We start from the raw sequence: 23,656 nt of genomic DNA, 5'->3' as shown, positions 1-23,656 counted from the left end.
AAGTCCTGTATAGTTGCAACATCACTTCACGACTCCTGAATTCAATCCCTCTGCTAATGAACGCTAATACACCATAGGCCTTCTTACAAGCTCTATCCACCTGAGTGGTAACTTTCAAAGATCTATGAATATAGACCCCAAGATCCCTCTATTCCTCCACCTCACTAAGAACCCTACCGTTAACCCTGTATTCCGCATTCTTATTTGTCTTTCCAAAATGGACAACCTCACACTTGGCAGAGTTGAACTCCATCTGCCACTCCTCAGCCCAGCTCTGCATCATATCTAAGTCCCTTTGCAGCCGACAACAGCCCTCCTCACTATCCACAACTCCACCAATCTTCGTATAATCTGCAAATTTACTGACCCACCCTTCGACTCCCTCATCCAAGTCATTAATAAAAATTACAAACAGCAGAGGACCCAGAACTGATCCCTGCGGAACTCCACTTGTAACTGGGCTCCAGGCTGAATATTTACCATCTACCACCACTCTCTGACTTCGACCGGTTAGCCAGTTTTCTATCCAATTGGCCAAATTTCCCTCTATCCCATGCCTCCTGACTTTCTGCATAAGCCTACCATGGGGAACCTTATCAAATGCCTTACTAAAATCCATGTATACTACATCCACTGCTCTACCCTCATCCACATGCTTGGTCACCTCCTCAAAGAATTCAATAAGACTTGTAAGGCAAGACCTACCCTTCACAAATCTGTGCTGGCTGTCCCTAATCAAGCAGTGTCTTTCCAGATACTCATAAATCCTATCCCTCAGTACCCTTTCCATTACTTTGCCTACCACCGAAGTAAGACTAACTGGCCTGTAATTCCCGGGGTTATCCCTATTCCCTTTTTTGAACAGGGGCACAACATTCGCCACTCTCCAGTCCCCTGGTACCACCCCCGTTGACAGTGAAGACGAAAAGATCATTGCCAACGGTACTGCAATTTCCTCTCTTGCTTCCCACATAATCCTAGGATATATCCCGTCAGGCCCGGGGGACTTGTCTATCCTCAAGTTGTTCAAAATGTCCAACACATCTTCCTTCCTAACAAGTATCTCCTCTAGCTTACCAGTCCGTTTCACACTCTCCTCTTGTTTGTGGTGGAGTTTGTGGTGGGACCAAACACAATGAACTTTGACCTTCCCAATTTTAAGTCAGGTGGCAGAGAAGCAATGAGAAGACAGCAGTGAAATCAAGTAACAGTAAGATAGAGCACCTGGGGTCACTGTACACATTGATTCTGACACTGTTTTCAGATGAAGACCAGCCGATGTTTGAGAAACAGGAGTGGCCTCAAGAATTAATCTTTGGACCACCAGAGGTTAACAGTGCAAGAGCAGGAAGAGAAGTCAATCTAAGTGGGTGACTGGCAACAACTGGATGAGAATAGAACCAAGACAGCATGATCTCAGCTTGCTAAATAAACGTTGAAGTAGTACTGGAGGATGATGATGTCATCAGTCATAAAGACTACAGACACGTTGAAGAGGAAAAATAGATGGTTTACGTGCATCACAGCAACACGGGATGTCACATGATTCTGGAAGGAGATTAACAAAAACAGCTACTGAAAAACATAGTAAAGTATGTTTATTCAAAATTGAATTGAGTTCAGTTCTGATGCAACCAAGCTGCGAATTAGGGAGTTACTTAATGATGGAGGATGTATCATTTCACTAGGAGTGGCAAAGGTGGAGCTATCCTTGGACCATATCACTACTGTATAGCAGCTAGCTCAGAATGTGATGATGTGAGAACACACTGACAATACACAGATGCAGGTTTGGAGAAGATAGAAATTTGGGACATTAAAAAGAGGAAGTTAAAGATAAACGTTAACAAACCTTGAAAACACTTGCAGACATCTTCATGTGTTGTATAAGCCAATGTAAGAAGTTAAGGAGATTGTCAAAGAGCGATAAACACCTTTAAGTATCACACTCGTACTGAATCATTACCTTTAGCAATGCCTTTCCAGATCCTCTCTCTTCATTTTCACCTGCTCTGATCCAATCTCTTCCAAGCTCAGCCTTAGTCATAGAGATGTACAGCATGGAAACAGACCCTTCGGTCCAACCAGTCAATGATGACCAGATATCCCAACCCAATCTAGTCCCACCTGCCAGCACCCGGCCCATATCCCTCCCTTCCTATTCATATACCCATCCAAAAGTCTCTTAAATGTTGCAATTGTACCAGCCTCCACCACATCCTCTGGCAGCTCATTCCATACACGTACCACCCTCTGTGTGAAAAAGTTGCCCCATATGTCTCTTTTATATCTTTCCCTTCTCACCCTAAACCTATGCCCTCTAGTTCTGGACTCCCCGACCCCAGGGAAAAGAGTTTGTCTATTTATCCTAACCATGCCCCTCATAATTTTGTAAACCTCTATAAGGTCACCCCTCAGCCTCAGACCCTCCAGGGAAAACAGCCCCAGCCTGTTCAGCCTCTCCCTATAGCTCAAATCCTCCAACCCTGGCAACATCCTTGTAAATCTTTTCTGAACCCTTTCAAGTTTCACAACAACTTTCCGATAGGAAGGAGACCAGAATTGCACGCAATATTCCAACAGTGGCCTAACAAATGTCCTGTACAGCCACATCATGACCTCCCAACTCCTGTACTCAATACTCTGACCAATAAAGGAAAGCATACCAAACGCCTTCTTCACTATCCTATCTCCCTGCGACTCCATTTTCAAGGAGTTATGAACCTGCACTCCAAGGTCTCTTTGTTCAGCAGCACACCCTAGGTCCTTACCATTAAGTGTATAAATCCTGTTAAGATTTGCTTTCCCAAAATGCAGCACCTCGCATTTATCGGAATTAAACTCCATCTGCCACTTCTCAGCTCATTGGCCCACCTCGTCCAGATCCTGTTGTAATCTGAGGTAACCCTCTTTGCTGTCCACTACACCTCCAATGTTAGTGTCATCTGCAAACTTACTAACTATACTTCTTATGCTCGCATCCAAATCATTTACGTAAATGACAAAAAGTAGAGGACCCAGCATTGACCCTTGTGACACTCCACTGGTCACAGGCCTCCAGTCTGAAAAACAACCCTCCACCACCATCCTTTGTCTTCTACCTTTGAGCCAGTTCTGAATCCAAATGGCTAGTTCTCCCTGTATTCCATGAGATCTAACCTTGCTAATCAGTCTCCCATGGGGAACCTTGTCGAATGCCTTACTGAAGTCCATATAGATCACATCTACCACTCTGCCCTCATCAATCCTCTTTGTTACTTCTTCAAAAAACTCAATCAAGTTTGTGAGACATGATTTCCCACGCTGGTCTTTCCCTCCACATGCTGACTCTAATAGAAATTAAACCTTGTTTGCAAGACTTTCACCGCTTCTTCTCAAACTCTTATCCCACCACCTTCTCCAATCTCTAAATACCAAATCCCACAACAATTTACTTCTAGTTGCTCCTATTTCAAAGAAGATTTCCTTGGTAGGTCCATTGTTTTGCCTTGATCTTGTCCTATAGGACTGATTTATCTCAATTACTTTCTCTCTCTGTGGCCCGTTTCTTCCTATCTCCATCCTTGAATCTTTTGACTTCCTCCAACACTTAACAGTTTCTAGACTCCAGATTTGTTTTTATTTGCAGTACGAGCACACCACCTCTCTTTTTACATCTCTTACTGTCTCTCAAAACAGCCTAACGACACAATATTTCTTCCTTGAACAGGAACTCAACCAGTTCAGATCTGTCACCACACTGCACCTAACTGAACTTGTTCTCACATTGAACAACGTCTTGCAATTTAAACACTTCCTTCAAATAAAGAAGTGTTGTTATCCACATCTATATGGTACTATGTTTGTATTTCAGTAGAATATAAAGAAGATTTCTTGTTCTTGTCCCACTCAGGTTCTCTCCCCAAACACTTCCTTTTTCATTGGATTAATGACTCTATTCGTGCCATTTCCTGCTCTCACTCCAAACTGGAACATTTTATTTACCCTGCTTTCAATTTCCACTTCTTCCTTACCTTCTTTGACGAAATCTTTCCTGAATTTCTGTGTCTTCATTTCTGAGAATAAGCTATCAAATATCTACTCCACATTCAACGGTTTCCACACCTATCTTGTCCAAACTTCTTCAAGCATTACTTCCATTCCGTATTCCCTATTATCATCTGCCATACCAGTGCTTCTGAAAAATCCCTCTTCACCATGGTTGGCAGTGACCATGTCAGTTACAGTTCCTGCATTTTGGTTCCCACACATTTCCCAAAAGAAGCACAACTGAGTTACCTTGACTTCACATAATATCTCAAGACTTTGCTATTTTCATAATATCACCAATCATCTTCCTCACCTCTTACAACAGCCCAAACAGTGCAGTTTCCTCCACACCACTTTGCTCCACTCAATCCCTCCTAACACCACCTGCATTTCTATGGCACATTTCCTTGCAAGTACAAAAAAAGCAAAACCTGTCCTTTTCTCTTATTCCTCTGAGATACAAAAAGAATTTGACTTGTTTTTTTTTTTCAGATTTGGTATTTTGTATTCGCCGCTCATGACGTGGTCTCTTCTATAATGAGAAAAAATATGCTCATTTTCTAACTTGCTCTGTAGAGCATTTTCATTCAGTCCTAATGTCTGACTACAATAACATGCTTGCTATTGAAAAACAGTGGCCTAATCCTATTTTGCCTTCAGTCTCTTGTGCTGTTCAAGTAAAGATCAACCACCTGAGTTTGAGGAACAGCTTCTTTGCTTTTTTTCAGGCACTTCATTGCCTTCCAGATTCAACACGTTCATTAATTTCAGATCATAGCCTCTGTCCCTGCAGTTTCCGACAGCAATTGCAGAAATTGATTCTGCTTACACCTCCTTCAGATCCTTTGTTTCTCACTACTTTTTATTTTATATTGCACCATTGTCTCTTTTGTCAATTTCTCAGCCCTGCCTTTAACCATATCACAGTCAATGCCTTTTTAAAAAAAAACTCACTTTCCTGCCTCAATGTTTGCTTACAATCTGTTACTTTGCTAATTTCCTCTGAAAAAAATCACTGATCTGAAACACTGTTTTTCTCTTTCTACAATGCTGCCCAATGAGCTGAATGTTTTCAAACTTTTCCATTGTTTTTATTTCAGACTCCCAACAACTGGAGTATCTAACTTGTGTTAATTTTCCCAATTTGCTTCAGATCACAGATTTACAATTTATAGGTGATTACAAGTATGAATTGGTATTCAATCACACCTATATTGCCTCTCTAAATCAGAAATTTGATGTGACCATGCCCCTTAGCTCAATGTCCCTGGAACAGCAGTGAGGAATACTTAAAAGATATGAGTATGTGGCATTTAAAATTACATGTCTTTGAAAGCTGACATCATGCAAAAGGCACACTATTTTCTGTAACTAGAAAGGATATCTATTATTGTGTGTATTGTCAGTTATATTTTCAATACTTTGCTGTAGCCATATCTTCTGTTGATCAAGTTCTTTCTCCTTCATTTCCAGTTCTTCAATCTCTGCCTTTAGGTACCTCAATCGATCTAGGATTTCTTTAGTGTTGCATCCTGGACCAACACCCCTATTAAAAGAAACATAAGTTACATGTGCCTAATGTGAAGTAGGGAAGTAATTTTATAACATTTATATATTGGAGGACAACATTATTTGCTGGATCAATTAAAAGCAAAAGTACTTTGGATGCTGGAAATCTGCAATAAAAACAGAGCAAATGAGCAGGTCTGGCAGCATCTGTGGAGAAACAGGAGTTAATGTTCCCAGCATAATGATTCTCCTTCAAAACAGGGTTCCATTCTTTCCCAAGTCTGAAGAAGAATCATTGGACTTGAAACTTTAACTCTGCTTTTCTCTCTACAGATGCTGCCAGGCCAGACCAGAGCTTCTCCAGCATTTTCTGTTCCTACATGAATGACAAAAAATAACTTTACATTTTCAAATAGCTTTTGACATTCTAATACTAAAATAAATTTTTATTCTACACAATGTCTCAGTCAAAATTCAGCACGTTATTGTCCAGATTCCATTGTATATACAAGAAGTGCAAAAGACAGCACACAATGAGCAGCATCATGCAGACTGAACATCAACACAAAATGCAAGGCGAAATAATTTGCAATCATCTTTAGCCAGAGTGGCTGATCTAAATCTGACTCCTTCTGAGGTCCCCAGCATCACAAATGTCAGTTTTCAGTGATTCACTCCATGTGATATCAAAAAATAGCAGAAAGAACTGGAAACTGTAATGGCTATGGATTCGGCCAATATTCTAGTAATAGTACTGCCCCAGAATGAGCAATGTCCCTAACCAAACTGTTCCAGTACAATTACAACATTGACATCAACCTACCAATGTGGGAAATTGTTCAAGTTACTCCTGTCCACATCAAAAAAGGATAGGTCGGAACTGGCCATGTACTACTGCATTAATCTACTCTCAATGATGGAAGGAAACTTTGGTAGAGCTATTAAATGTGCTCAGCAAAATCTGCATGCTGGTGCACAGTCTAGGTTCCACCAGTGCCAGTCAGCTCCTAACCTCATTACATTTTTGGTCCAAACATGAACAAAAGCTTTGACAGCAAAATACCATTTGGCCATGTGTGGCATGAAGAATCCCTAGCAAAATCAACAGCAATTGGAAACAAGAAGAAAACTCTCTATTGGTTCGAGTCCCACCTAGCACAAAAAAAGAGATAGACGTGGTTAGTAAAGGACCATCATCTTAGCCCCTGGACATCTCCGCAGGAGTTTCTCAGAGTCCAATCATATTCAGCTGCTAATGAGGTCCCATTTGGAAATGTTCATTATTCTGGACTCCTCATACACTGAAGCAGTGGGTTTCCAAGAGAAACAAGATCTAGGCAACATTCAGGCTTATACTGATAAATGGCAAGTAACAGTTTCTTCATACAAATGTCAGATGACCATCTCTATTGGAGAGAATCTAACTTTCATCCCTTGTCATTCAATGGTACTGCCATCACTGAATCTCCCAGAATTAACATTGTGGCATCGTTATTGACCACAAAATCTGAACTGGACCAGCCAAATAAAAACTGCAGCTACAAGAGCAGGTCAGAATCTGGGATTTCACAGTAACTCACCTCCTGACTCCCTAGTGCATATTCACCATTGACAAGGCATGATTCAGGAGTCGTTGGAATGCTCTCCACTTTCCTGGATGAGTGCAGTTTTAATAACACTCAAGCGGTTCAACACCACTATGGACAAAGCAGCCCACTAGATTGGTACTCTATTAACCATGTTCTATTTTCATTCCCTCCACCACTGATGTACAATAATCACAATGTGTACCATTTAAAAGATACATTGCAGCAACTCACCAAGATTATTTCAAAAGGATCTTTCAAAATCACAACCTCAACCACCTAGAAAGACAAAGATAGCAGATACACAGCAACAATATTACATGCAACTATGCACCCTCCCCTCGCCATGCTACATAACATCCTTGCTTAATTGCCATTCTTTAACTGTAACCCTCAAATTCAAATCCAAGAATGCTTTTCCTAACAGATTTGAGTGTGTTCCTGAATCATGTGGACCACAGCAATTCAAGAAGGTGGCTCAGCATTCTCTCAATGGTAATTAAGGATGGGCTATTCAGTGGAAGAGAGATAGATTGCAGATTTGGGCAAAGAAATGGCAGATGGAGTTTAATCTGGACAAATAAAATCCATTCTGGAAGATCAAATTCAGGTGCGAATTATACAATAAATGGCAGAACCCTTAGGAGCATTGACATAGAGAGATCGGGTGTACAGGTCCACAGATCTTTGAAACTGGCAAACCAGGTGGATATGGTGGCCAAGAAGGCATACAACACACTTGTCTTCACTGGCCTTGATATCAAATATAATAGCTGGCAAATTATGAAACAGCTATATAAAACTTTAGCTTTATAGAGGAAGCTCGATTATCTGAAGGCCACGGGTGTGGAGCATTTTGTTCGGTTAATTGAATTCGGGATAATTGAATGCGGATAACATAGTTTTGCTGAGCATCGGGAACTTGCCACGTTGCCGGATAATCCGATATTCGGATAACCGAATTCCAGATAATCAAGGTTTCTCTGTATATCCTTTGACAATCCTCCTCACTGTCTGCAAATCTGTCACTTTTGGTGTCATCCACATACTTCCGGATCAAACCATATACATTTTCCTCCAGATCATTTATATACATTACAAACAACAAAGATCCAAGCACTGATATTTGTGGAACACCACTAGTGACTGATCTCCATTCTGAAAAGCAGCCTTCCATCACTACTCTCTGTCTTCTGTGGCCAAACCAGTTCTGTATCCATTTAGTCAGCACACCTTGGATGCCGAAAAGACTCTACCCTTTGTACCAGGCTGCCATGAAGTACCTTATCAAACGCCTTACTAGAATCTATATAATCCACCAGAAAACACTCAGTTGGGTTTGTGAGACATGACCTATCCTGCACAAAGTCATGTTGCCTATCATTAACAAGCCCATCTGCTTCCAAATCTGAATAAATCCTGTCGCTCAGTATTTTCTCCAACAGCTTCCACACCACATGAACAGACATTGATGAAAGGAACTGCCTTGCTACTGGCAAGCTGGAGGATGTGCTATTACAGTCAAGTTACCTTTTTATATAAAGAATTCAGACTACGTTGGCACATTAGGACCTTGATGTAATAAACATCAAGATTGCTACTACTGAAACAATCATAGTACTCAAAGGAATAAATTCATAGGGCAACAGGACTGATACTATATGCATTAATTTCAGATGGGGTCTAATAACCAGCACTTAGGAAACAAGCAGTTAACCAAAGATTCTAACAGATGCTGATACATTGACTGTAATTACAATCCTATTAACTTAATGTGGGCAGCAGTCAATGCAAAGCTTGCTGTTGGGTTCTACACTTTTGAGAGAATTTGACCAAAACGTAATACAGGAGTCAGGCTTTTTAACAGCTTGATCGAGGAGATGACAGGCAAGCAGTAAAATGACCCAGGAAGGATCCTGGATATTTTGGCCTGCATAGTAACAAAAAAAGTGCAGAATTTATCCTGTTTAAGATAATCACTGAAGGGAAAAGGTAGTATAGCACATTCATTATTATATTACATGAAGGGTTTTGCTAATTTAAGAGGATCTAATCATAACTGCTGCTCAACACATTTACTTTATTGTGAAATATAACGGTTTAGTAAATTGAATCAAGCCTTACTTCACCTAGTGTGAACTCAGCATACCATCTGAAGAAACATGCATGCAAAAAGATAGATATCTGAGGGTCTCAATGACCAATTCAGTTACAACCCAAAGTTCCATTAAAGAGTCAACTTCCATAAAAACAGACACTCACTAGTTGCAAATGTTACTGATTCCGGTAAACGCGCTAAAGTATCTATGGCTAAATTTGTAAGAATATAGTAACAAAATTATCAGGACCACCAATTATTGTAATTAAACAAAGGTAACTGCATTTTAATTTCAGTGTATTATATACTTAATGAAATAACATAAAATTGAAACTGAAAACATCTACTATAAGATTAACAGCCTTAACATTAATTCATTTATTTAATTAAATTGTATGTATATTTTGGCAAAGAAACACTTTTTTCCAAAAAGCATGAAAGTATGCATCAGTACTGGAGCAGGTAGTTGTAGGAGGAGTAGCTATGGGATTTAAAAGTACTAGGAGAGTGGCCTAGAAATCTGAGAGCAGTGGGCATGACTTGTAACAGTAGAGATGTGACCAGAAAGTTGAGACACAATAACAGATTAGCATTTCTTGAGACACCAACCTCCATGAGAAAAGTACAATTACATTTGTCGATAAGAACTGACTTAAAGCACAAAAGGGAAATCTTAGTGAAATAGCCACAAGTTTCTGTGCTGCAGAGATTACTTGACAGAGACAGAGCAGAAAGAGAACAAAAACTGATTGGTGCACAAGGCCTGAGTAGCAGAAGATGTCATCATTTGAGATGGAACTTTTATAGGACTCAGATACATGGATGCTGTGGAATACAGTGCTCATCTTGGTGTTGGAGTTGAGAAGATATAGAATTGAGCAAGAGGCAAAGTATAGGCAGGGCAGAAATATTAAGTTATGCATCTGCAAGTGTGTAATGTTATATTATGTACCAACAAATAAACATAATTACATAACATAGAAGGTGGCCATGGCACTGTGACTGTGCCAACTCTTCAGAAGAGTGATCCAGTGCTACTTGGTTGCTGTTTTCCCAACACTCAGCATTTTTGTTTCTCTTTGATTGTATTTCTAATTGTTTTTTGAAATGTATTATTGAATGTTTCTGCCATTTCCCCAGGCACCGATCTGGCAAAAAAATCACTATTTTTAAAACATTTTATCATGGGATGCAGGTGTTGCTGGCAAGGGCACCATTTATTGCCCATCCCTCATTTCCTTTCAAGGTGATGGTAGAAAGTCACTTTCTTGAATTGCTGCAGTCCATGTGATGCAGATAAATCCACATTACTGCTCAGGAGTTCCAGGATTTTGACCCAGTGACAGTAAAGGACTAGCAATATATTTCCAAGTCAGAATGTGTTGTACAAAGTGGATGGACAGATAGTGTTAAGAAAGCAGGTAGTCCGCAAAAGGACTTGATTAGACTAGGACAGTGAACAAAGAAGTGGCAAATGGAATACAATGTGGGAAAGTGAAAGGAAGAATAGAGAAATACGGACAGGCATTGGAAATCTGAAGCACAAAGGAGCTTGGGAGTCCTAGTTCAGGATTCTCTTAAGGTTAACATGCAGGTTCATTTGGCAGTTAGAAAGGCAAATACAATGTTGGCACACATTTCAAAAGGTCTAGGATACAAGAAAAGGGATATGCTGTTAAGACTGCATAAGGCTCTGGTCAGACTGCCTTTGGAATATTGAGAGTAGTTTAGGATACTGTATCTAAGGATGGGCTAATCTTGGGAGAGGGTCCAGAAGAAGTTCTCAAGAATGGTCCTGAGAATGAAGGGCTTGTTATATAAGGAGCGGTTGAGGACTCCAAGTTAGTACTCAATGGAGTTTACAAGGACAAGGGAGCAATTTTATTGAAATTTACAGAATACTGAGATGCCTGGATACAGCAGACATAGAGAAGATATTTCCACTAGGATCCAAAGGCACAACATTGAAGTAAACAGATTACTATTTAGAACAGAGATGAGGACGAACCTCTTTGGCCAGAGGGTGGTGAATCTGTGTAACCTACTGCATAAGAAGGTTGTGAAGTCCAAGTCATTGAGTGTAGTTAAGACAGGATAGTTGGGCCCTTGATTAGTAAGGGGATCAATGGGGAGAGGGCAGGAGAATTGTTTGACAAATAGATCACCATTTGATGAAATGGTGGAGCAGACTCGATCCTATACCTTACGGGCTTATGGTTTTGCATAATTTGGAGGAAAATTTGCAGGTGGTGACACTCACATTTATTTGCTACCCTTATAGGTATTAGAGTCAGAGGAATGGAAAGTGCTGTCGAAGAAGCTTTGCTGCAGTATTCCTTGTAAAGCATATTTGGTACTACTGCCTCAGTGGTGGAGAGAGTAAATGTTGAAGGTGGTGAAATGGTGCCAATTTAGAGGGCCGATTTACGATGGCCATTGCTGTGCTTCTAAGTATTGTTGGAATTTCACAAATTCTCAATCCATGTGGTTCTTCTACCAATTATCTTAAATCTGTGTCTTCTGATAACAGCCCTTCTTCCAATGGAAGGAGTGTTTCCTTACTTATTTTATCAAAATCCTTCATAATTTTGACTACTTCTTTTCACTGTTACACCGTAAAAAACAATTCCAGCATTGCTGCTGTCTTAAAAACTGAATCCCCCCCTCTCCCATACCAAGCGGTGGTATGATTCTCGTAAAACCCCTCACTGCACCCTCTCCAGGGTCTTCACACGTTGCTCAAGTGGGTTGTCCACAATTGGCCATTATACTCCAGCAGAGTCTTAAACAGTAATAAATCAAGGTTGAATACAATTCCTCACTTCTCCAAGATATATCTCTCCTTCTATTGCCTACCATTCTATACCATTTTTTAAATGTATAAAGTCTTTGAAGATATATGAATGTGAACGTCCAGCATTCTCTGCTCTTTAAAATTCTACCATTGATATTGCCTCACATTTCTCGATCAAAAATGACCGTTATGCTTTTTGCATTAAATTTAATCTGCAATGTGTCTGCACATTTCACAACATTAATATTTCCTGAAATCTGGTCCTTTGCTTCTCATTGTTTGCTCCTTTGCAGGCTTTTTATATCTGTAGACTTCATTATAATTTCAGAGTTTAAGTGCATACATACGCATCTATAAAATAATGGTGTTACTTTAACCTACTTCCACTGGATACTATTTTTTGATTTCTTTTCGATTAATCCAATTCCTTCCAATACATTGGTGATATCATAGATTCTTCTTTTCTGTCTCACTGCAAGTGTGTCAGCAGCCTGTTGATAAAAAGCAAGAAAACACTGAATACATTTATTTTTACTAAAATGTTAAGTTCTATTTTGATTTGTAATAGGGTTTCTAAGTACATGAAAAATAAATATCAGATTCATGATTCATTTGGCAAGATGCTCATAACATAGCATAACTTTAGTGTGCTTGGGAATAACTGGTAGATGTCTAGAGTTCATATTCTCTTCTTAAAGGAATTGTACAATAAGAAAATAGACATGGAAGTGAGAGTAGCACAAACTAAGAAATATAAACAGAAAATACTGGAAATACTCAGTAGGTCAGGTAGTACCTGTGGAGAGGAAAGCAAGATTCTGCACACCTTCCGGAATAAAATTGCAGTCCCCACAATTCTAAAAGCATATCATGTACAAGAATGATAAGGATGTCTTTATTGTGGAGATATTTGAGATAGGTGCTTCAACAAGCAAAGCCAAGGTTGTTGATATCATTTTCTTAGGGCACAAGAAAAGGTTGAAAAATAGTTAGTTCACAAAATTAATTTAAATTCTTTCTCCTGGTCACGTACAACTCAAAACCAATCTGCATCAACACTTCTAAAGAGCTGAATCAAAATAGTCTCCTGTAAAATAATAAATCTTCAAATCTAGAATGTTTTTATTTTGAAAGCTGGGCTGTAGAATGCCAAAAGAGACTGTTGGCATTGCATTACACAAATCCATTCCACCTTCAAGGTGAAGATCTACTGGAAAAAATATCAGCATTTTTTAAAAAAAGTATTACTAAGGTATTTGTTTTTTGCAAGGGAAGATGGCAAGATAATTCATATCAGAATAGAAAAGATCCTCCAATGAAAATTTCAAGCAGAACAAAAAATTGTACAAAAAGTAACAGGCTGGTCTCTGACTCGGGAGAACAGGATGGGATTGGGAAGCAACAATATTTCAGAAATTATAAAAAACTAATAAGATCAGCAATTGCAGTTTCAACTGAAGCTCAGTGGATAGCACTATCATAGGCAGAAGGTCAACTCCAAAGACTTGAGCACAAAATATTGATCGTCAGATGTGTACTGTAGCGAGGGAGTGCTGTTTTGTCCAGTCTCTCATATGGTTGAGAAAGATACAAAACATTATTCTCAGTGGAGGAGGGTAGTGGTCCTTTATGTACCATATCATTGTTTAATCCTTGAAATTTTGATTGGAAGATCTTTTCTATTCTGAAATTAATTATCTTGCCATCATCCCCCAAGGAAAATCTATAACTTTAGCAATGCTCTTTTAAAGAGTCCTAAATACTTTTTCCAACAGACTTTCATCTTGAAGGAGGAATGGATGTGTATAATGTGTTGCTAACAGCCCCTTTTAGCATTCTACAGTCCAGCATTCATAATAAAACATTCTAGATCTGAGGGTTTATTATTTCACAGAAGATTATTTTGATTCAGCACATTTAGAAGTGTTAATGCAGGTTGATTTTAATTATGACATGGGGAAGGAATTTAAATTGATAGTTGCCCCTCATGTTGAAGCCAATATTTATTGCTTCGTCAGCATCACTAAAAAATATTTGTCATTTTCACACGGTTGTTTGGAGAGCTTGCTTTGTACAGACTGGCTGCTGAGTCTCCTCCCATCATTATTTCAACCCTATGAGAGCTGCAGCAAAGCTAGTCATACTTTATTTTATGCCTACATAAAGCAATTATACTTCAAAAATATTTGGCTGTAAATTGTCTGGGACATCATAGTCAAAAGTGTGGTGCTGGAAAAGCACAGCAGGTCAGGCAGCATCCAAGGAGCAGGAGAGTCAACATTTCCGGCATAAACCCTTCATCAAGAATGTGGTTCACTGAAGTCACTATGAAAATGCAATTTGTTTCTTTAGGATGAACAGTGCTGATCTTAAGAGTTATAGTCCTCCCAAATACATTCACATATTTTCAATGTAAGTTAAAGTTCCAAGTAATTAAGGTTCTACTTAATTTTCTTCTGCTTTGTTCATGCAGACAAGAGTTTAATAAAATTGGCACTTCGATTTACAGTTTTTAAAGGGACTGTTAATGACAAAAATCACCAGTAAACAAAAAAAAATCACAGGAAATCAAACATGACAATTCTGTCTAAAATCCGAAACCCCAGTATTAATTCTAGAATCACTTTACCAGACTTTCAAAAAATATAAATTAAGTTCATTCATCTTCTAAAATAAATCATAGACAGACATTTCAGATGATCCCGATGAGAAGCCATTGAAATGTTGGTCTAAAAAAGGATGCAGATTTAAGTAGAGAATGTAATACAAGATTAACTACAAAATAATCAGGACTGAAAAATATTTCAATTTAAACAAAACACAAACTTAGCTGAAAAGCACTTCATTTCAATTTATGTGGGAGTTAACCTGCATGCAACAGGTTTCATTTAAAGAGATAAATGAGTAGATAATGTATTGTTCATAGTGTTGGTTGAAATACAAATGTTAATCAGAACTGAGAGACGTTCCTTTATTGTGAACATAATTCATCACTCCTCCAGTGTCTTTGCAAATTTCACCTGCTCTGCCATCAATCTTGGTGAAACTGTCCTCATTAAGATTCTACACCTATATATGGAATCATATCATAACTATCAATCCTAACAGCTCTCATTTCAACTCAAGTCAATGCTGTACCTTCTCAAAATCAATCTGCAGCTTCGTTTTCTGTGGTACCATCCTTTTGGTGACATAATCCACAGGCATGGGATCACTTTCACTCCAAATACAATTTGACCTCCTATTCACCATCTCTCTCTGTATAGTCTAACACTCAGTCTTCGATGAACAGCAATTCCCTCCAAATGAAAACTGGGAACACTGATCTCACCTTTGGCCCCACTATAAATTTACTATGTTTATCTTCTATCCTATTGTGATTGCAACTCTTGCCTACCTCTATCTTGGGTGGACATGACCGCTGACAATTTCAGCAGCCCAAGTGACTTCAATCGTAACCATTAAAAAAAGTTGAAAAAAAAAGCTTCCACTGCTACTGGATTACCCACTTTGTGTCCAACATCAGCCTATCTACTTTGAAAAACTTGATCTGCCCCTTTGTGAACACTAAATGTAAATATCACAATGTTTTCCGGATTAGCCCTTCATTTAAAAATTTCATACTCCAGGCAATTTCACAGACTCTTTATACATGAGTGAGCCAAAAGAGGTAAGCAGCTGCCAATGCTCAGGATTTTAAAATAACAGAATTTAAATTTCTCTGTTTTACCCCTCTTAAATGCAACTTATTTGAGAGTGTTACAAAGACCCCATCCACAATAACAAACTTTTCATTCTTGGATTTCATCCTCCTTTCATTATATACTAGTGTCCATAATTTTAAATAAAGCACTACACAAACTTTAGGTCACCCTTCTTTAATATCTTCGACTGGTCATTCAATTTTAATAGTAAGCCATTGTTAAGGCATTATAAAATTGCTCTTTGTGGTCTCTTGTGGTGCAAGTGGTAGTGCCCCTGCCTCTGGGTTCAAGTTCCAACTGTTCGAGAGCCGTGTCGAAACAGACACCGACATGTCTCAACAGGTCGATTAATAATATATAACTAGTACTTGGTCTTGAAACAGTTGCCTAATGTACGTTTGGTAATGAATCAGCTTAGTAACCCATTCCAGAGTCAGCACAAAATATTTTATAAGTTTGAGAACGATCATTCCCTGGTTTATAAAACACAGCTCCAACTTGAAAATTAAAGAAAACATTGTACATGGTTGCATAGAGACTGCCTGTGTCACAAATGACTCGGTTTTGGGGAGCCTCCAGCTCCGCTAAATGTGAACCAGCAAGGATGAAGTAAAACGTGTGAAGACTGTGCTTCATGAATAGTGAGGAAACTGTTGGACTGGTCAGCAGCAGGTGCTGCCTCGCAGGTTATTTTCACACATGTACTCCCTCCCCTGGCCTGGCCTGACCTGCTTGAGGTCCAGCACACCGTCCTTGGCCTCCTGCAGCAACGACACGAATCGTGTGGTAAGGAGCCCGAGACTCTTCTCGTGGCGGCTTGAGGCCGGGCTCGAGCCCGAACCTCGGATTCCATGACCCGTGCCGTTCCAACCGCTTTCCTCACGGCCAGACTCGGCCATCACCGCGGACAATTGTGACGTCGCGACGGCTATAGCTTCACCACCCACCCCACTTTGAAGACCATCCAGCCAATCAGACACCGCGGAACTGTGTTCAAAATCCAGGAAGTGACGTCTGCGACACAGCAACACTATAGTAACGGGGCAGCGCACAATATCTCGGTGACAGTTGGTGGAATAGGTCGAACGTTGTTTAGTCACGGTCTCACGTCGTGGCTCTAGGTACTAGTGAAAAGAAGCGTTTAATGAAATCAAACTTACAGTCTGAACAGAATTCCGTAGACCGCCACAGGCAGTTTATGATTTGAAGATGCCGGGGTGTACAACCACATACATTTCCACAGGCACACATGCACCCTCTCACAGACTTATATCCGTTTATAGTCACACACGTCTCACTGACAATCATAACCCCCCCCAACCACGCAGACACTCACATGCAGACACACACTCACACATATAAGTTTGTGAGGTGAATTTGTACTTGCAGAATTACATTTTAATTTGCTCAAAAACTGCCTGAATCCATGTTAGATTCTGTAAGTCCGTTTTTTTTAAACGATTAGAATTAGTCTGACTTGTGGCACAGACAGTCTCACACAGGGCAGCTCACACCTTAAATGCACTATCTGGGCCGAAATGACACCAATTGTTAAAGTTCATTTGAGAATGTAACTTTAAAACAATTCTGTAATTTACATATGAAAGAACTGAAACCAACATGTTCATTCTAAAAGATGAGAGACTTAAACAATCCAACAATTCAATATATAATTTCAATTACATCACACTGTAAACTTTTGCTATAGATTCTGTGTCTTATGATCTTGTACTCCACAACCATCTGATGAAGGAGCAGTGCTCCAAAAGCTAGTGCTTCCAAATGAACCTGTTGGACTACAACTTGGTGTTGTGTGATCTTTAACTTTGTACAGAAACACACACACACGTAAATACTGTAGATGCTGTAAATCTGTAAAATAAATAAGAGTGCTGGAGAAATTCAGCAGATCTGGCAGAATTTGTGAAAAAACAGTGAACAAAATGTTCCGAAGGTATATTGGATCTGTATATCACCAGAACTATCTTGCTGAAATCACATCCAACCCCACAAGCTTGCAAAATATCTGGATTCCTGCAATTCTTAGCTCTTCAGCATCCTGGATTTGAATTGTTTAATCATTAGTGACTACTCTGTTATTTGCCTGCACCTATAACCCTCTTTGACTTGTTTTTATGATGTTCCTTAAAATCCTACCTCTTTGACCAAGCTTTGAACATTTGCTCCACTTTTTTTCTGATTTGGTGTCAAATTTTGTGTAATAAAATTGATATGAAAAGCCCCACATCATTATATCAAATAAACAGTACTACGAAAATTGTTGGTAGATTCAAATAGCTCGTGACTCCACTACATTGCGGAAACAAAACATAGACTGGGTTACAGCTTTGCAGCATGTTACGTTCCATCTGCAAAAAAGAACCTGAACTCCCAGTTGCCTGCCACTTCAACACACTACTCTGTTTCCTAACTAACATTTCTGACTCAGGCTTGCTGTGTGCTCCAGTGAAGCTTAGTGCAAGCTGGAATAACAGCACCTCATATTCCACTTGGGCACTCTATAGTCTTCTGGATTCCAAATCAAGTCAACAACTTTAGGGCTTGTGTTTCTCCTATGTCCTCACCCCAACCCTACACTCCAGGCCTTGTTATCGCGTAGTCTGCTATTACATGCAATCCATTGTTATCCACTAACATTCCTCATTAATGGCTATTCATCCTCTTCGCCTAATTGTTATCCACTCCTTTGTCAGTTCAACTGTCCTTCTCTCCCTTTGAGCCCTCTCCCTACCTATTGTTTACTCCTTGCCTCCTCCCCACACCCTATCTTATACATAAAAAACAACATTTTTCTAGCTACCATCAGCTCTAAGGCAGGGTCACTGGACCCAAAACATTAACTTTGATTTCTCTCCACAGATGTTGCCAGACCTACTAAGCTTTTCTAGTAATTTCTGTTTTTGTCTCTGATTTCCAGCTTTCGCAGTTCTTTCAGTGAATCTGATTCTACTTGGAATTCTTTGCTGAAGTAGGTCAGCATATTGCTTCAAATTGTTTAATATTTTGGGCTTTCTCCCTCAGTGATTGAATTATTGGTAAAACCAGCTTGATCACTTCTTCAAATGTGGTAACTGGAGATTCATTCCTGCTTGATGTCATACCCTTCATTATTGTTGGTGATTCTCCTATAGAAGGTGAGGTCATTACACTTAACCTTGTCCCTTCCGAATAACCTCAGCCCCTAATAGCAGACTTTAAATAGGATTACATAGCTATCCACTTCGGTTATAGATGCTTCCATTGTCTCTCTTTCTCATTGCACATATTCACAAAAGGTGTAAGCAATTCATTTGCTGCTTCATTGCTTGCACTTCTTGAACCTTGCTCCCACTTGGAATATGAAGTCTCTTCTGTTTTGAAAGCATTGGAAACATTTCAGTGGAACTGTTACAGTCTCAGCTTTTCATATTATTTATGAGTTTTATTTTTTGTATAAATAGATAATACCAGGAGAGTCTGCTTTTCTATTTCGGTACTACGATGAGCTAATGGAACCCAGAAAAATTTCTACCAGCTTTTCCTTGACCATTTTATGTTTAACTCTTCCACCTTTTGAATGAAATTATATGTCATTCTACTCAAGAGTGAAAATTATTGGTTGTGATATCCACCTCGGTTTCTAGTATTTGGTAAAGCCTATTTTGCTTGTAGCATACCTTTAATGTTAAGTGAGAGAAAGTGAGGATTGCAAATGCTGGAGAGCCAGAGTTAAAAAGTGTGGTGCTGGAAAAACACAGCAGATCAGGCAGCCTTCAAGATTCTTCTGCTCCTCGGATGCTGCCTGACCTGCTGTGATTTTTCAGCACCACACTTTTTGACTCTTTACTGTTAAGTGCAATGTCAGTTGGACCATGTATTTGATATTCTTACAATTTTAAGTAGTATTTGGTAAATTGAGGCTTACTATCTGATAATATTATGACATAGCTCCCGTGTTCCAAATTAAAATTAGTAAGATTTCCATTGACAAAAAGCAACATTCCATTGATTTTCTCTAGGAAGTTTTGTTTATCCTCTACTGCAAAGTGTTTTACTTCGTTCATTTCTTCATGTGAGTTATTCTTTGGTCTTTTCTATGGCTGTGTACCAGCACAGCCACAGAAAACATTTGATTTTAAAAGCTGGGTGGTAATCACTCATCTGAAGTTATTTTGTTCCACAGAATTGGCATGGGTATTTAGTGTCCAGCGTATGTCCTACTCACTGCATTGGCATAAATTGTCTTTTGGTGCTTTGTACCTGAATAAATTTAATAGATTCTTTGGATCAGATGTGCCAACTTTTATCTTCCCCTCTGAGGATCTATCAATTTTGCTTCTAGACATCTGCTACATTCATCATGTGAATTTCTCTATTTTTAAGTCTTCTTTGAACTCTAATAAGCCTGACAAAGAATTTGGTCTTTTATGAATTCTGAAATTAAGTCACCATGTTGCATCTCTCTAATAGCCTGTAGAGATCACTAATGGAAGTATTCATAGAGTCACATGGATATAGCACCATTTTGTTTAACCTTGCCCTTAGGAATTTTATTAGTTCTGTGGTTGACTGAATTGTAAAGGCTTTGTCAAATTTATCTCATGTTTTATTAACAAATGACATGACCAGTGAGCAACAACATTATCTGCTATGCTCCTAATTATGTACAGGAGTGTATTTACTGGTTTATCTTCTGTCTTTCTACCCAGATTAGAAGCTTTTCAATACCGCAATAATTGTTTTCTTCAGGATGTCCAATTTTGTGTTCTGTGTGGCCCACCTCTGAAATTACATCTTCTTAGCAAAACTATTTCTGATGTCATAGCTTTCTAATGTAAAGAGCTATTTTGTCTTCTTTAAAGATTTTTATTCTGTAGTAATGACAGCTCGCTTTGCAGGAATCATACCTTGCAGACAATGTCCCAGATACCTCCATCACCATCCCTGGATATGTCCTGTCCAACCAGCAGGACAGGCCCAGTCGAGGTGGTGGCACAGCAATACAAGGTCAGCAGGGAGTCTTCAACATTGACTCCAGACATAATAATGTCTCATGGCATTGTTAAATGTGGACAAGGAAATCTCCTGCTGATGACATATACTGTCTTCCCTCGGCTGATGAATCAGTACTCCTCCATGTTGAAAACACCTGGAGAAATCACCAAGGGTGGCAAGGAAGAAATATGTTCTCTGGGAGGAGGATTTCAATTTCCACCACCATGAGTGGCTCGATAGCAGCACGAGTGATTGAGCCGTGTTGAAAGGACATAACTGCTGACCTGCAGTAGGTGGTGAGGGAACCAACAAAAGGGAAAAACATACTTGACCTCATTCTTCACAATCTGCCAGCTGCAGATACATCTGTCCGTGACAGTCTCGGTAAGAGTGACCACTGCACAGTCCTGTGGAGACGAAGTCCACCTTCACATTCAGAATAACCTCCATCGTGTTGTGTGGCACTATCATTGTGCTAAATAGGATAGTCTTCAAAGAGATCGAGCAACTGGACATCCATGAGGTGTTGTGGGCCATCAACAGCAACACAATTTTACTCCCAACACAATCTGCAACCCAAAGGCCTGGCATATCCCTCTTTCAATCATTGCTATCAAGTCATCAGATCAACTTTGGTTCAATTAAGTGGGCAGAAGGACCAGCAAGGAATACCTAAAAATGAGGTGTCAAACTGGTGAAGCTACCGAACAAGACAATATGTGTGTCAAATAGCATAAGCAGCAAGCACTATCAACAGATCTGAGCTCTCAGTTCTGCTACACCAGAGGAAGCTCTGCAAATATCGCCATCCTCAATGACTGAAGAGCCCAACACATCAGTGTAAAAAATAAGGCTGAAGCATTCACAGCAATTTTCAGCCACAATTGTCCAATGGATGATCCATCTCAGCATCCTCCAGTGGTCCCCAGCACCACAGATGCTGATCTTCAGCCAATTTGATTCATTCAAAGTGATATCAAGAACTAGTTGGAACTACAGGATACTGCAAAATCCAGGGGCCATGGCAAAATTTCAGCAATAGCACTGGAGACTTGTGCTCCAGACCTTGTTACTCCCTTAGCCAAGCTGTTCCTGTGCAGTTACTGCCATCTAGCCGAGAATGTTGAAAATTAACCAGGACTGGCCTGTACACAAAAAGCAGGACAAATTATCTCCTCATCTGTCTACTCTCGATCATCAATAAAGTGATGGAAGGCATTATCAACAGTCTTATCAAATTGCACCTGCTCAGCAATAACCTGCTCAGTTTGGGTTCCTACAGGGTCACTCAGCTCCTGATCTCATTATAGCCTTGGTTCAAACATGAACAAAAGTGCTGGATCCTAAAGATGAGTTGAGAATGACAGGTGGCGTTTGACAAGTGAGGCATCAAGGAGGTCCAGCAAAACTGGAGCCAATGGGAATCAGGGGAAAGGCTCAGTACTTGACACATAGGAAATTAATTCTGGTTGTTGGAGGTCAGTCATTTCAGCTCTAGCACATCTGTGCAGGAGTTCCTAGAGATATTATCCTATGCCCAGAATTTTCAACTGTTTCAGACCTTCCCTCCCTCATAAGGTCAGAAGTGGGGATGTTCACTGATGTTTGTACAGTGTTCAGGACCATTTATGACTCCTCAGACACTGAAGCAGTCCATGTTCAAATGCAATAATATCAGGACAATATCCAGACTATGAATGGGAGGGGTTTGGAGGGACATGGGCCAAGTTCTGGGAAATGGGACTAGATTAGGTTAGGATATCTGGATGGCATGGATGAGTTGGACCAAAGGGTCTGTTTCCATGCTGTACATCTTTATGACTCTATGACTTGGGCTGAGAAGTGGCAAGTAGCATTCATGCCACACAAATGCCAGGCTATACCCATCACCCGTAAGAGACAATCTAACCACTTCCTCATGACATTCAATGGTGTTACCATCTATCCACATCCCTGGGGTTACCACTGACCAGAAATTGAACTGGACTCACCATGTAAATACAGGAGTTACAACAATAGATCAGAAGTTCGGAATACTATAGCATGTAACTCACCTCCTGACCTCCCAAATCCAGGTCACCATCTACAAGGCATAAATCAGAAGCGTGCTGGAATACTCCCCATTTGCCTGGATGGGTGCAGCTCAATAAACACTGAAGAAGTTTGCCACCATATTGGACAAAACAGCCCGTTTGATTGGCACCACATCAATAAGCATTCATTCTAAAGATCTTTAGACAGCACCTTCAAAACCCATGACCACTTCCATTTAAAAGGACAAGGGAAGAAGATACATGAGAAAACTGCCATCTGCAAGTTTCCCTTTAAACTATGCACCATCCTAACTTGGAAATATATCGCTGTTCCTTCACTGTTCTTCAGTCAAAATCCTGGAATTCCATCCCTAATGGCACTATGAGTTAACCTTCAGTGCATAGACCGCTGCGGTTCAAGAAATCAGCTCACCTCCACCTTCTCAAGGGCGATTAGAGGCGGACAATAAATGCTGGCCAGCAAATAACACCCATGTAAAAAAAAACATGCTTTGCTGCTGTACTGGAGGACTTCTATTACTTAGCAACTGTTATGGTGTTCCCATCCTTCATGGCTGTAATAGAGGATTCCTGGTACTTTGCAGGTGTAAAACATTACCTGTATTCTGTGGCTGTAAAGGTGTTTCCTTGCTTTGTGGTTGTACTGGAGGCTTTCCTGACTCGTGCAGCTGTTTAAGGCTTTAACCAATTTAATTCTGCATTGGGTCAGAATTGCGATGGCTTTCTTATTCTTTCGCAAATGACAACTGAGACAAGAAATCAGCATCTTTTGGGTTACCAAAAGTTTATTCTTTGATGGAACTTTGTAAAAATATAAAGCAACTGTTAACTACATTGGCTGGCAGTTAACTGGAATGTTTCGATTATTTTTAAAGCTCAGCTTTCCC

The 23,656-nt window shown here is 39.8% G+C and overlaps 1 protein-coding gene across 5 annotated transcripts in view; it reads right to left on the bottom strand.

Moving 5' to 3' along the window:
* The window catches only part of LOC122549026 (transcription factor E2F5-like), a 77,997-nt gene extending 61,326 nt beyond the window's left edge, over window positions 1-16,671 (bottom strand). For 3 of the 5 annotated variants that reach the window (XR_015757007.1, XM_087986504.1, XM_087986502.1), the window contains exons 1-4: window positions 16,449-16,671; window positions 12,398-12,507; window positions 5,414-5,575; window positions 1,853-1,896 (exon numbers count right to left, since the gene is read on the bottom strand). Coding sequence is in view for 4 of the 5 variants with exons in the window: in XM_087986504.1 (XP_087842630.1) it covers window positions 1,853-1,896; window positions 5,414-5,575; window positions 12,398-12,507; window positions 16,449-16,619 (487 nt within the window). In the remaining variant the exon portion in view is untranslated. The remainder of the gene's footprint in view (window positions 1-1,852; window positions 1,897-5,413; window positions 5,576-12,397; window positions 12,508-16,448) is intronic. The other 2 variants (XM_087986501.1, XM_087986503.1) reach the window with 2 other exon arrangements.
* Between the last annotated feature and the right edge of the window lie 6,985 nt (window positions 16,672-23,656).

This window comes from Chiloscyllium plagiosum, unplaced genomic scaffold, assembly GCF_037043375.1.
Source record: "Chiloscyllium plagiosum isolate Xiang-an unplaced genomic scaffold, Cpla_swu_hap1 HiC_scaffold_4, whole genome shotgun sequence".
In the NCBI taxonomy this organism is placed as follows: Eukaryota; Metazoa; Chordata; class Chondrichthyes; order Orectolobiformes; family Hemiscylliidae; genus Chiloscyllium; species Chiloscyllium plagiosum.
This window is presented reverse-complemented; position numbering and strand designations above follow the sequence as displayed.